The sequence below is a fragment of the Crinia signifera genome, chromosome 12 (assembly GCF_055691185.1).
Source record: "Crinia signifera chromosome 12, ASM5569118v1, whole genome shotgun sequence".
Lineage (NCBI taxonomy): Eukaryota > Metazoa > Chordata > Amphibia > Anura > Myobatrachidae > Crinia > Crinia signifera.
In genome coordinates this window covers 61646550-61662063 of record NC_139228.1, presented here as the reverse complement: position 1 = coordinate 61662063, position 15514 = coordinate 61646550, and the positions used below count along the sequence as shown (strand labels likewise).

At 46.8% G+C, this 15514-nt stretch overlaps 1 protein-coding gene across 3 annotated transcripts in view; it reads left to right on the top strand.

Annotated features, from left to right (window-relative positions):
* Positions 1 to 15514, top strand: part of LBHD2 (LBH domain containing 2) — a 46081-nt gene that overhangs the window by 14914 nt on the left and 15653 nt on the right. For all 3 annotated transcript variants that reach the window (XM_083165898.1, XM_083165900.1, XM_083165899.1), the window contains exons 2-3: positions 13048 to 13135; positions 13800 to 13980. In XM_083165898.1, the coding sequence (XP_083022024.1) occupies positions 13049 to 13135; positions 13800 to 13980 (268 nt within the window). In that variant the 5' untranslated portion in view covers position 13048. The remainder of the gene's footprint in view (positions 1 to 13047; positions 13136 to 13799; positions 13981 to 15514) is intronic.

Here is a 15514-nt window from a genome sequence, read left to right as displayed (position 1 = left end):
AACTGTTTAACAAATACCTACCTTTGCATATATAAGCAGGTCTTACAAAGATTCTTACCTTAAATTAAACAAACCTTTAAATGTAGAGAAGTATAGAAAGATAAGCTTCCAATGTGTTAGAGTGATGTGTGTGGCTTGCAGGTAGTGAAATCATGGTTTGGACTTAATAGACTGCAGTATTGCTTATTACATTCAGGTGTATGTGTTTGGTAGTAATCCGCGTAAATTAGCTAACCCAGGCGCACGCTGGCATGCGGTATCTGTAGGGGTGGTTTGAGATGGCGGTTGGCGGCCGCCTGTTTTGTGTCCGAAATGAACGGTGCTTTAGTCGATCGTGCGGTAGTAGCACCGCTCATTTTTGGTGCACACCCCCGTGCACGCCCATATTTACGCCCATTTTCCCTCATTATTTCGGCCGCTCCCCTCATCACGCCCCTATGCCGCCCCCAATGCCCGTACACTCGCGTACAGGTTTTTTCGCACGTAGAGACCCGTCCGTAAGCGTTGTGGAGTGTTCGCGCCTGCGCATTAGCGAATGTACGCATGCGCAGATCATTAAAAACCCCGGGACGTGCGCGTACGGCCCGGCCGCTCCAACCAGAATAAGGCCCTGTATGTGGTAGGACATGTGTGCTTCAAAGCTCTGGGCCCCATAGCAGCTGCAGCCCCTGAACCTATGGTAGCTACACCCCTGTATCTATGGTAGTTACACCCCTGTATATAACACATGTAACTGTGACAGGGGAGATGGCTCCTCTCAGCTCTGGGTCTCAAAGCAGCTGCAACCCCTGCACCTATGATAGCTACACCCCTGTATATAACACATGTAACTGTGACAGGGGAGGTGGCCCCTCTCAGCCCTGGGTCCCATAGCAACTGCAACCCACGCACCTATGGTAGCTACATCCTGTATATAACACAAGTAACTGTGACAGGGAAGGTGGCCCCTCTCAGCTCTGGGCCCCATAGCAGCTGCACCCCCTGCACCTATTGTAGCTACACCCCTGTATATAATACATGTAACTGTGACAGGGAAGGTGGCTCTTCTCAACTCTGGGCCCCATAGCAGCTACTCCCCCTGCCCCTATGGTAGCTACACCCCTGTATATAACATATAATATAACTGTGACAGGGAAGGTGGCCTCTCTCAGCTCTGGGCCACATAGCAGCTGCACTCCCTGCACCTATGGTAGCTACATCCTGTATATAACACATGTAACTGTGACAGGGAAGGTGGCCCCTCTCAGCTCTGGCCCCATAGCAGCTGCACCCCCTGCACCTATGGTAGCCACATCCTGTTTATAACACATGTAACTGTGACAGGGAAGGTGGCCCCTCTCAGCTCTGGCCCCATAGCAGCTGCACCCCCTGCTCATATGGTAGCTACACCCCTGAATATAACACAAGTGACTCAAGTAACTGTGACAGGGAAGGTGGCCCCTCTCAGCTCTGGGCCCCATATCAGCTGCACCCACTGCACCTATGGTAGCTACACCCTCTATATAACACATGTAACTGTTACAGGGAAGGTGGCCCCTCTCAGCTCTAGGCCCCATAGCAGCTGCACCCCCTGCACCTATGGTAGCTACACCCTGTATATAACACATGTAACTGTGACAGGGAAGGTGGCCCCTCTCAGCTCTGGGCCCCATATCAGCTGCACCCACTGCACCTATGGTAGCTACACCCTGTATATAACACATGTAACTGTGACAGGGAAGGTGGCCCCTCTCAGCTCTGGGCCCCATAGCAGCTGCACCCCCTGCACCTATGGTAGCTACACAACTGTATATATCATATGTAACTGTGACAGGGAAGGTGGCCCTCTCAGCTCTGGGCCCCATAGCAGCTGCACCCCCTGCACCTATGGTAGCTACACCCTGTATATAACACATGTAACTGTGACAGGGGAGGTGGCCCCTCTCAGCTCTGGGCCCCATAGCAGCTGCACCCCCTGCACCTATGGTAGCTACACCCCTGTATATAACACATGTAACTGTGACAGGGAAGGTGACTCCTCTCAGCTCTGGGCACCATAGCAGCTGCACTCCCTGCACCTATGGTAGCTACACCCTGTATATAATACATGTAACTGTGACAGGGAAGGTGGCCCCTCTCAGCTCTGGGCCCCATAGCAGCTGCACTCCCTGCACCTATGGATCCATGAGTATAACCTGGAGCCCCCTGGAATTCAAAATGATCCTGTTTGGCCTGATTGTTGAATGCCCGGATATGAGAGATCCAATTCAGGTCTATTGATGTACAGGTGGCAGACAGAGCTTATATGCCCTTTGGGTTTATGAGCATGGACAAAACATTTTTTTTTCACAGACATGCTGATCATTGTAAGCTTACACATATCAGCAGCTTCAGCTTGGTTTGCAAAATGTGTAGACTGTTCAGAGTGGCACATGGCCTTCGCCTGGAACTGAGTAGGTAGAGAACAGGGCAACAGTGCTGTGTAAGATACACAGAGTGGCATGGGGGCATCTCAAATTAGCATTGCTTGGCATGGGGCAGGCTATTAGCATGGGACATACAGGTCAGAGGAATGTGGCACATGTTGGCAAATGATGCCACATGGTACTCATAGTGGCACAAAGGGTGTTATTCTGAGTCGCCTGTAGCAGCTTCTATTGGTGGTCTGGGGGTGCATCTAGCACAGTCTGGGGTGCATCTAGCACAGTCTGGTCTGCATATCAGTGCTGAAGTACAGACCACACTTGGCTAGAAGCACCACAGTAGAGAGTGACACCCCAGACAGGAAAGAGGAACTGGTCAAGCTGTGGAAGATGCAGGGTTCTAGAAATAACACTAGTTTATACACAGAGAAAACAGCCGCACTCTTGTACTTATATCTCCTACTTATGGTAAATGCACACTTGGCTTTTCCATACGGGGTTAAGATTAATATCCCACTTAACCCTGTGCTGTCCGTTTCTGGGTACCCTGAATAATATCAGGTTCTGCGTTACCTCCAGCAGCAGAGACTCATCTCTCTGCTGCAGAATCTGATTTTGACTGATGGATCCATCTGATATGAGACCATAATTATTGTGACAAAGGATCAGAATGCACAGCCCACACCTTCCGCAGGATAAAGGAAGCTCCTGTGTAATAGTGGAAACACTGTATGATAATGCAGAGATGTCTGATGCTGCACAGAACTATAATCATATATTCACAGCCGCCAGCCAACTTGGCTCCCATAGCCTATATCTGTATACCCACTTGCATTTACGCTGTACTATACGCATTTGGATTGAGACCTTAATCTGTTTTACATTTGATTTCATTGGGTTTTTTTTTTCGTTTTTTATTTTTTTAAGTCTTGGGCCAGTTGTACTAAATCAGGGTTTCTCAAACTCTGTCCTCAGAACCCCACACAGTTCCCATTTTCCAGGCCACCCGGCAGGTGCCCAGGTGCACTCATTACTCACTGACACATTTTAAAAGATCCACAGGTGGAGCTAATTATTTCACTTGGGGTTCTGTGAGGAGATCTGCAATACATGCGTTCAATAGGGGAGTTCCAGTGAGTCCGTTTGGAATGGCAGTTGGTGGCAGTGGAGTGACTCCCCCTATTTGAATTTTGAACCTCCTATGGTGCTGCCACTGGATGCCAGCACCGGTATTCTGACCGCCAACATCCCCACTGCCAGTCAGCCATATGTATCCCCCCCAGAGACTTGCACATGCACAGTGCCAGCATTTACTTATTACTGCGCTGCAAGAGAGGAGGGGCCACAGAGAAACTGGAAAGTCTCTTACACTGCCCCTTTTGTAACAGTCTAGGACATTGGTGGTGGCAAGGCCTTTGTTGGTATAGGTTCCAAGTTCCTTAAATTATATTTTTGACATAGAACAGGGTTGGTTACCTGACCCTCTACTTCAGGGGTAAAATGCTCTGTTCCTGGCCTTCCCTGGCAATGTAAGATTGCCATCAGGTAGGCAAAGATGACATAGACGCTAAATTTACAATGCCGATTTGTTTTAAGCCAAAACCAGGTTGGTTTCTGGAAATTGGAACCTGTTACCTGGGATGGGTAGAAGGAATCCCTATACACCAATCAATCATCTCAGGGCGCATAAGATTCCTTATTGTCGTCTGTGAATCTCTGTAAGGACATGTGTTCTGTGTGGGATGTCATATTCCTGACAGACTGTGTTAGAGAACAGGGAGTCCTCGCAATGATGGACATTACTTGAAGCAGTGTAATATACAGTACAAGAGTGTCAGAGGTATATATGCTGCAACAAATAAGATCTTTCCCCAGTGCGAGAGATCATTGCTGAACTTACTTGATCTATTTTTATAGCCACTGCACGCTCGTGTTCAAGCGGGATAGGGTCGTATTGTCGACAGCATTTAGGTCGACAGTCATTAAGTCGACACCATTGGGTCTACAGGTGTCTAGGTCGACATGGGTGAAGGTCGACAGGGGACAAGGTCAACATGGATTTATGTTGACACAGCGTTAGGTCGACATGGGTTAGGTTGGAAGGTCAACATGTTTTGTTTTTTACTGCTTTTGAGCCAACAGTATTTCATGCCCTACCATCCATTTGGGCGTGGTGGGAGCATAAAATAGTGTGCCCGAATCATTGCAAGCGTAGCGAGCGGTGCGAGGGGCTGCGGTTGACTTCCAACTGTGTCCATGTCGACTGTGTTGACATTCAGATCAAAAACCAGTAAAAAAAAAAAACATGTCGACCTAACGCTGTGTCGACATAAACCCATGTCGACCTTGACACTGTCGACCTTCACCCATGTCGACCTAGACACCTGTCGACCTAGACACCAGTCGACCCAACGGTGTCGACCTAAATGCTGTCGACAATATGATCCACACCCCTTCTTTCAGCTTCACTGCTTTTGTACAAAACTGGAAATAATTTGGACCCACACTTCTTTATTTGCACAAGTGCGGCTATATTTCACCAAGCGTACTACAAAGTGCATGCGCTCAGCAGTGGTTGGAACTGGGGTCACTCAGCAGCTGGGTTTGGAGAGCCCCCAGGAAAAGGCACAGTAAAAACTAACTTTATTATTTTATGGATTTACTTATCAACTAGTTAAAAGCCCGTCAAAATGACAGCTTCTGCAATTTACTTTCACTTTGAGCTGTGACCGTTTTTACTTTCGCTTTGAGCAGTGCATTCTGCAGGAGAGTCCCTGACATAGCAGCAATCTCCCTCTCTCCCTCATTAGTCTACCAATCTCCCTCATGTCACCTATCCCACATTACACTGTTACATCATAGTTACCTCCCCTCCTGCATTCTGCAGGAGACTCCCTGACATAGCAGCAATCTCCCTCTCTCCATCATTAGTCTATCACCTAGCCCATATTACACTGTTACATCATAGTTACCTCCCCTCCTGCATTCTGCAAGAGACTCCCTGACAGAGCAGCAATCTCCCTCTCTCCATCATTAGTCTAGCAATCTCCCTCATGTCACCTAGCCCACATTACCCTGTTACATCATAGTTACCTCCCATCCTGCATTCTGCAGGAAACTCCCTGACATAGCAGCAATCTTCCCCTCTCCCTCATTAGTCTACCAATTTCCCTCATGTCACCTAGCCCAAATTACACTGTTTTGGGAAAAAAGGAATGAGAGACAGATACATTTACAGTGAATCATCAGCACCATTTCCCAGCACTTTACCAAGTATAGTAGCTCTTACTAACTGCTTTGGGGTCATCTACATTCAGGGCCGCCACTAGAAATTTTGGGACCCGGGACTGACCTACAGTCCGGGCCCCCAGCGGCACAGCGTCATGCCTCGCACCCTCGCATGACACGCACCCTCAATGGGGCGCTTTGCAAGATTCTATTTCCAACTATAATCTCCCTGAAACTAGTTTTCAAAAGTTGGTAATTATGAGCAGTACTTCATCTCATAGAGGTGAGGAGTGGTTCGCCTTTTATATGTAAAGAAAATCATGTATTAGCAACAGGGTCCTTGCTGCTTCCCCTGTCTGTAAAAAGAGGTCAGGGCGGCAACCCCCCCCCTCCCTTTCCCCCAAAAAAGAAATTAAAACATTTCTTAAAAATGTATTTATTTATTTAAGAAAAAATACTAATAATCCTGCTTTTTATATTAATACTGCAAAAAATGTTAAATGCCTCAATTTCACCAAATCATCATAGGGAACAATGGTAAATGGGCCAGAAACCCCCCCAAAACACCCCTGAACAGTGAAATGTCCCCACAAAAGGTACGTGTCCTCCGACCTTTTCATACCCCCACTATCCACGTCGGCGTGGAGTTGAGAATAGAATAGTGTGGCGAGCCACCGAGCCCGAAGCGTGGCGAGCGCGGCGGATACCTGTGAAGCCCGCGAAGGGACGCGTTTACCTGTGAAGGTATCCGCGTCCCCTCGCGGGGCTCGCCACGCTTCGGGCTCGGTGGCTCGCTGCGCTCGCCACACTATTCTATTCTCAACTCCACGCCGACGTGGATAGTGGGGGTATGAAAAGGTCGGAGGACGCGTACCGCCGCCCCTCGCCACGCTTTGGGTTCGCGTTGATCGTGGGGTGGCGTAAACTACTTTTGGGGGGACATTTCACTGTTCAGGGGTGTTTTGGGGGGTTTCTGGCCCATTTACCATTGTTCCCTATGATGATTTGGGTAAATTGAGCCATTTAACATTGTTTCCTATATGAAATCGGGGGCATCGCGGGTAAATTGAGGCATTTAACATTGTTCCCTATGGGAAATCGCGATGCCCCCGATTTTTACTCACGATGCCCACGATCATGATCGTTGTGGCCGTGCTAGGAAACAAGTACCAAAAATAGCTATATATAGGGAACCTTGATTATCCATGTTCTTTTACAATCCAAGGTTAATTTTACCTGTTGTCATAAAAACAATTTTTACAGCTTATTATTCCTATTACTTCTGAATTTTTGTAGATAGACTAAACATATTAAACATATTAAAATATACAAAGTTCAATGAGAAACATCTCAATAGGATCGAAGCTTTTAAACTGAAATAAACATGAAGGAGAATAAACCATGAGGTGTTTCTCTGTTCGTTGCCTCTTTAGTGTGTTGGAGTTTAAAGCCCCATACACACTAGAGGATATTGTATAAGATATCACTCACAAAGGACTTTCTGATTGATATCTTATAATCGGCCACCTGCGGCCGATATCGTTAACTATGTAGTCTGCGGTCAGAATCACCTAGTGTGTACGGGGCTTAAGATTGAGAACGTTAGTTGTGGTGCAGGTAACTTTTGAATGTAATTATACTTACCCTCTGCCTGCACTACCTACCCCGCCCCCTCTAGCAGCCTAACCTTGACCCTTTCCCCACTCTGTGCATATCTAATGAGCGGGGACCCAGCGCAATGCATAATTAATGAGCGGGTCCCCACCTCATGCATATGTAATGAGCGCTCATTACATATGCACGGAGAGGGGACCCGCTCATTAAATATGTACTGCACTGGGTCCCCGCTCATTAGATATGTACAGGGCGGGACCAGCCCAGCGCTCACTGCTGACTGGGTCGCCTGTCAGTTCAGCCAGCCTCGCCCACCTCAGACCTGCTGGCGCTGCTCCCCCAAGCCATCACAGGGTCTGCCAAATATGTAGCTACACTACTGCCCCCCCTGCAGCCTAATCCTAACCATCCCCTTTCCGCAGCCTAACCCTAACTTTAACTAGTGCCTAAACCTAACCCTCAATCCCCAGCCGCACAATACCCCAGGCCAACTGTCAATAATCCGACGTCAGCATCTTGACGAGTTCATTGTTTCAGCTCCAGTCGTTGGCTGTTGGGATTCCGGCTTTGGTACATCTGAGTGCTGACTGCATCCCAACCATAGGCGCCAATTCTGTGGGTACTAATGGAAATTAATGAGCACCCACAGCCCTGAGTCCCTCTGCTGAGCCGCCGTATTAACTTGCTCATTTGCCGCACCCTCATTGCCGGACCCGCCGCCTGGGAAACAGTATGCCGGGACGGCGGGAAGAGTGTATTCAGTCCGCAGAGTAATACGTGGACATGGGGCGGGTCAGCCTGTGTGTGCTCTGCGGTGCTGGCGTCTGACATCAGATGCTGGCACCGCATAGCGCACACTGACTGAGTAGCTCAGCAGTGGCCCACCCACCCATGTCCCACCACGCTCCCCCTCCATCGACGCCGGCACAGGTACTGTGAGGGCAGTTATGTACCTTCACTATGGGGGCATTTATGTACCTGCACTGTGTGGGCATTTATGTATTTATGTATTTGGCACTGTGGGGGCATTTATGTACCTGCACTGTGGGGGCATTTATGTACCTGCACTGTGGGGGCATTTATGTATTTGGCACTGTGGGGGCATTTATGTACTTGGCACTGTGGGGGCATTAAACATTAATGTATTTGGCCGTAATGTGTAAAAAGGGGGACTCTGCTGCTGTAATTTGAATATTGGAGACTGTCCTGCATAATACAAATTGATATTATTGTGTGGCCACGCCCCTTCCCAATGAAGCCACTCCCCTATAGTTTTGGCTTGAGCACCCACCAGAAAAAAACATAAATCACTACCTATGGTCCCAACAACCTAATATTTGTCCAGACCCCAACACAACTAAGTTAAGCTCGGATACTGTGCCCGTCAATGCCAAAATGTATCTTCCTTGGCTTTTGAAAAGATTCCGCTGGTTTCTGGATCTGACTGACTGGCTCCTGAATTATACATTATTTCATCTGCACACCTGACGTGTCATATTTTTTATTTTTGTGGCGAGTACAGTTTTCAGGCTATATATATATATATATATATATATATATATATATATATATATATATATATATATTTTTAATACCCTTCAGCACATTTTAAAACAGCTTCTCTTCCTCTCTAAAACCAACCGGCTACACATTTCTAAACCTATAAATGACATTTGGACGTGCGCTCGTCTGCTGGGAAGCTGTTGTCAGATATACATCTGGCGCGCCGAACCAACAGATGATCAGCTGTTTTTTCCGAGCGGGGAGCAACTATACCAAATGAGATCTAATTGGCTGAGACGGAATCTAAATTAGTCATAAGAGGAGTGAGGAATGATATAGTGTCACAAGCACCAGCTTCCAGTCTGTGCCAGTTGTAGAACTTCTGCGTTGACCTATATACATTCTAAAATAATCAGGAGGAATGTACACTTAATGCAGCAGCTCTGTCTTAAAGGAGAGCGCTCACAAATCCGAAGCCCAGATCTATTGCAGCAACTATAACGGAACATTCTCTGTAAGCATTAATATTGGAGTCATTTCTAGCAATCTTGTTTTTAGTTGCAACGTATAAAACCACCAGCTACATTCTCCCCTTGGTTAGGTTTGGTGGACTACATAGAATTTAAATGTCTGTTTGACGTTTTTAGCCATGGAATGTTGACCCTCTGTGGTCGACCCAATGACTCACACCCCATGGCAGTTGAATGATTGGCTGGTACTTTGGGGGAGATGTATGAAGCAGTGATAAGAGTAGAGCCAGTAGAGAAGTTGCCCAAGACAACCAATTAGCTTCTTCCTATAATTTTATAGAATGCACATGAGAATTGTTACCTCAATGCTGATTGGCTGCTGGGGGCAACTTCTCCACCGGCTCACTTTTTCATGTTTCCCCCGGGTGTGGTTTAGCTCACAGAATATGTCTAGGTCGACAATCAACAGGTCTGCCCCAAGAGGTCGACATGCATGATGTCGACACTGGAAAAAGGTCAACACAAGCAATTGGTCAACAAGGAAAAGGTCAACACGTGAAACGTTTGACATGTGTTTTTGCTTTGGCGTTCACAGCCCTTCTCGTCATGCCATCATAGTACTGGGCGTCTTTTTTACAACTTTTCCCATTACATAAGAGTTTTATTTGCAATATTGAGCATATAGGACTCGCTCACAGCTTCTGCTGAGTAAAATGATATGCAGCATGCCTACAGTATATGCACACACTGAACATCATTTTACACAGCAGAAGCTGCTTGTGCATGCTATTCGTCCCGTTCTGCAAATAAGATGCAATTTTCGAAAAAGTTGCAGAAAAGAAGCTGTGTTGCATGGAGGATAGATGTATGTGGACATATCTGTATACTGTTAGGGCTATAGCTTTACAGAGGCTGGCTGGTGCCTGTAACTGTAATTGATGGTCACAGTGGTGATCCAAGGCTGAGTTCTCAGATGCTGCATTCGGCTGTGGCAAATGTTAAAAGGAGGCGTCTCTCTTTTACAGATGCCTCTTGTTGCCTTTCAATGTTAAAGTGACTGCACAATTCCTTCCCACCATGAATCAGACCCTAATTGCAGAGCCACTTCCTTGCTTATTTTAACCAGAAATTTAAAAGGACAATGCATTTAATAGCAAATGATCCCGTGTTTTGCTAAATGTTGGGCTTAAACACTCCGGGAAGTGACGCCGCTGAATAAATAGACTTCTTTGTGCAATTTTATTGATACATGCAAACTATTGTATACTTTTGCCTGATAATTTAGATGAGATTTATCTCTGGTTTGGATGACGAGCACAGAAGAACCCACAATATTTGATCAGTGCTATTATGGTATTAATTACATTCTAGCCAATATTGCCCGGGATATGGTCGCTGAAGGGCCATATCCCTGTGTGTACCGGGCGATGGTCGCCAGGAGTGTGCTCCCGCAACCAGCCCTGAAGTGTGTCTCGTTTTCATCAGCTGGTCACTAGCGAGCATATCGCCGTGTATGGGGGGGGGGGGGTAAATGTGTCCCAGGCAGGCGAGGGTGGGTAAGTGCACACCATTAAGAGGTGGGTAACTCTATCGTGGTGAGGCTCGTTATGGGTAAGGGACATTATTTTGGACATTATGCACAAGCAGCATTACTGAGAATTGTGCATAGGCAGCAATACTGTGGCCATCGTGTGTAAGCGCCATTACTGTGGGCCACAGGGTAAGGGAGTGCATCAGTGTGATAGAACAAAGACCGCAGGGTGAGGGAGCATGTCAGTGTGATAGAACTCAGACCGCAGGGTGAGGGACTCAGACCGCAGGGTGAGAGACTCAGACCGCAGGGTGAGGGAGTGTGTCAGTGTGATAGAGCGCAAGCGGCAGGCAAGGGAGCATGTCAGTGTCATAGAACTCAGACCGCAGGGTGAGGGAGTGTGTCAGTGTGATAAAGCGCAAGCGGCAGACAAGGGAGCGTGTCAGTGTGATAGAAATCAGACCGCAGGGTGAGGGAGCGTGTTAGCGTTATAGGATGCAGGTCACAGGGCATCCAGTTTAAGTTCCAGCATATGGGTAAGGAGCGATATCGTTTGAGGGGGTAGGGGGGCCACGAGATATCAGTGTATGGGGCCTCAAGATTTCTGTTGCCGGCCCTGGCTATACCACCCCAACAGGGGACAGTATCATCTTCCAAACTGGTGAGTAGTCAAGGTAAAGAGTGAGTGGATACCTTTTGTTGTATAAAACAGTTTTATGGTTGCGTTTGCACTCAGTGAGATATCTGCCTTCAATGCCTCCTTGGGCATCGCAGAATTGACTGATTCTGGCCATAAACCTTACACAGCCAGATGCATCCACACTTCATTCATGCCAACTTATCTAAAATAATGATTCGGACAACTGAATTGGCATGAAAGGGGTCAGCTTTTTATTATTAGGAGGGAGGCCTTTTTGAGTTAACGCTGATCAAACATACCGTTTATAAATAAGAATAAAATAAAATCAGCAAAGGGCCATCTGCCCTGATAGCCAAGGATCGACCTTCTGCCACTACCCTTGACCGTAACTCAACTCGCTAGGGTAGAGTTTATCACCCCAACTAAAAATAAATCAAAAGAGGCCTGACTCATCTCAGCTTGAGTGGTCTCAACTAAACTAAACTAAAGTGGTGTGAGGGCTTACCTGGACCAGAGAGGCCCGCCCAAACGAAAAACTGTTCCCATGCCTTGCCACTTTCTTCAACGGAGCTGTCCCTCAGGAAACAATATCGATCACACAAATAACCAAAAAACATTCTGAAACCGGCCACTATAACAGCTGACACAACACACAAGAAAAGACTAAATAACCAATAGGGCAGGAGGGCGGGTAACAACAAGCGGGAAAGTGGCTGTATAATTCCAGAATTTTCCCTAAACCTTCTACTACCACTCCCCTTTTCTAGAATCAACTAATCACACTTAAGTAACTAGCCAAAAGCGTTTGTCCTCATTTCAAAAGCTTTACACCATGTTGTTCTTGAAAACAAGTGTGTCAGCACTAGGCTGGAAAGTTTATGTCATTTAATAAATTAGCTAACAGTTTCTCCGCCAAATCTGTGTCTTATACCCCTTTCAGACTGCACTTTTTACCCGTTATTTTGCCATTTTTTTACCGTTTTAAAACGGTAATTTGTGCAGTCTGAAAGGTGCAGAGTGAATTTACCGGTTCTATTGAACTGGTATTTCTAAATGGTAGTAAAGCAGGGTCCTACCCGTTTCAGACCCGTTTTTTTTCATCCACTGTTTTCTATGGGTTAAAATGGGTTCAGTGTTGTGAAGGAACAAAAACTGCATTGAAATACCGTTTAAAGACATGCGGTGTGAAAGGTGTTTTACCTGGCAGACCCGTTTTTAGAAACGTTTTAAAATACCTGGTCAAAGCCAATTTTGCGGTCTGAAAGCAGCATTAGTGTCTTTATTGATTAGAGTATTATTTAAATATTATTGGCAATTTTTGGGGGTTACCTGACACACCTCATCCGATTGAAGGTTTATTTCAGGCGGCAGTTGGCTAGTATAGACGGCATCTCAATGTGTTCCTTCAGCAACAGCGTATAACTCATTAAAGGTTTCAGTACGTTGACATTAGCTTTACATGAGCGGTAATGAGGGAAACGCCAAAACTAACCAGCTTATAAATTCAGTCCCGAAATTTACCACAAGAAGTAATGACCTTCAGAAGGACAAGTACGACGTCAGGTGGTATCAGCCATTTGGCACAATTCCTCATTGTTTTCATGGTCCTTTGCACCTATTGACTTCTGGGTGCGATAACATCTTTGTATTGTTTTGCAGAATGACAGAAGTGATGAACACTTGTGAACCGGCGATGGAAGAATTCACACTAAGTGCCACGTCGGGGGCAGAGGGACTCTCTGTTCAAGTACGTCGCTTGTTTGTACTGACCTTGCTTTCATTGTAACGACAAGGCTGCAATTTTTGCAGATGGACAAAACCATGCTGCGCTGCAGGTGGGGCAGATGTAACATGTGCAGAGAGAGTTAAATTTGGGTGGGGTGTGTTTAAACCTAAATCTAAATTGCAGTTTAAAGAATAACGCAGCCAGCATTTACCCTGCACAGAAATAAAATAACTCACCCAAATCTAACTCTCTCTGCACCTGTTACATCTGCCCCACCTGCAGCTTAGCATGGTTTTATTCCATCTGCAAAAATTGCAGCCTTATCAAGGGTCTGAATCAGGCTCTTTGTCTACACTATCATTATGGGGAAACTTTATCTATGATCATGCCATTCATGGCTGAATTGGTCAATGACCTGAGCAATATGTATTAAAAGTGCGGAATATATTCCGCCAAACATCGCAATGATAATAATCGCACATGTATGAGCATTGCAAAGGACAACTCTTGCGAAAAGAGCTGCCCTTTGCAATGCCAGCGGAGCTGGGTAAGTCTACAGATCAGTGAATAAACTCACCAATTAAGAGTCATTTACATATAAACTATCACCAGTAGTACATTGGGTTCCATATACTACGTCATAAGGACACCCAGATATACAGTAATCAATTGCATCTCACCCTAGATCTTCCCAGACTCCCATGACAAGCACCCCAAGCTGACCAAGCGGTTACCGTCAATAGTGGTGGAGCCCACTGAATCTGGGGACGTGGAGAGCGGAGAATTGCGTTGGCCTCCGGAGGACATCTCGCCCACAGATGACAAGAGAGAGGCAAAGTCCTGCAAAGGGTGCTCAGATGCTGAAGGTATGGAGAGGCTCTTCTCATTACCAAACCTTGGAAAGTGATAAAGTAGAGGGAGCGATAAAGTACAAGCCAATATGCTCATAAATGTCATTTTTCAAACCCAGTTATGGCAGTTAGGGGTTTATTGGTTGGTACTTTATCTCTCTCCATTTATCACTATCCAAGCCTTAGTACATCTGCCGCTCTTTACTGAGTGTTTGTTATAAGTTTGGTGACAGTTGCCTGAAATCTTCAGAAACCAACTAAAGTGCATCCGCGGGGAATGGGGACCAGCTTATTTTCGCCATGGGGAACCGGTTTCTGAATAAACTGAATGGCTTAATTTTCTTTTCTATTTTTGAGTTGGTCGACCACCATTTAATTTTTTGGAAATTAGCCCAGGTTTTTAAATTTAATATAAAACTAAAGGTTCTTTCTATAGAATCGAAGAACCATTTGACAGCTAGGATAAGCATGTATACTTATCGGAATGTGACAATTACATTTTTCCCCTCCTTACATCATGTCACTGCCCCACTTACTGTACATGCAGCTGTCTCCTCACTGACATATCACTCATCTCCTGATATACTCTGTGCTGCTGGGGACCCAGCTCCTCCCACTATATAACTCTCAGTCTGTGGCTTCCTACTGCCTCCATTCCCCTCCTCACATCATGTCACTGCCCCTATCACATGCAGCCCTGTCCTCACTGACACATCACTCATCTCCTGATATACTCTGTGCTGCTGGGGACCCAGCTCCTCCCACTATATAACTCTCAGTCTGTGGCTTCCTGCTGCCTCCATTCCCCTCCTCACATCATGTCACGGTACTTGTTTCCTATCTGGGCGCCCAGGTTTTCTACGTACGGCACCGTAATGAAATCGGATCGCATCGCATCGGATTCGGTACTCGATGATGTACGATGGCATACGATGCTATCCGATCCGATTTCATTTTAAATCGGATCGTATCGCATGCGGTGACGCGATCAACCTGATTTTTACATTGGAATCAATGTTAAATGGTCCCTGAGACCCGATTTTACATTGATTTCAATGTAATAACCCCGCAAACCCACGATTTGTAAAGGAAACCCCCCCTGATGGTTTAAAATGCGCCTCCATTGTTAACACCACCCCAGTATTGACGTCAACCCGAAGCGTGGCGAGCGCAGCGAGCCCGGCGAGGGGCGGCGGTACGCGTCCTCCGACTTTTTCATACCCCCACTATCCACGTCGCCGTGGAGTTGAGAATAGAATAGTGTGGCGAGCGCAGCGAGCCACCGAGCCCGAAGCGCGGCGAGCGCAGCGGATACCTGTGAAGCCCGCGAGGGGACACGGATACCTGTGAAGTATCCGCGTGCGCTCGCCACGCTTCGGGCACGGTGGCTCGCTGCGCTCGCCACACTATTCTATTCTCAACTCCACGCCGACGTGGATAGTGGGGGTATGAAAAAGTCGGAGGACGCGTACCGCCGCCGCTCGCCACGCTTCGGGTTGACGTCAATACTGTGTTTCTGTGCAGATGTGACAAGGGGAGGGCTTTCAAG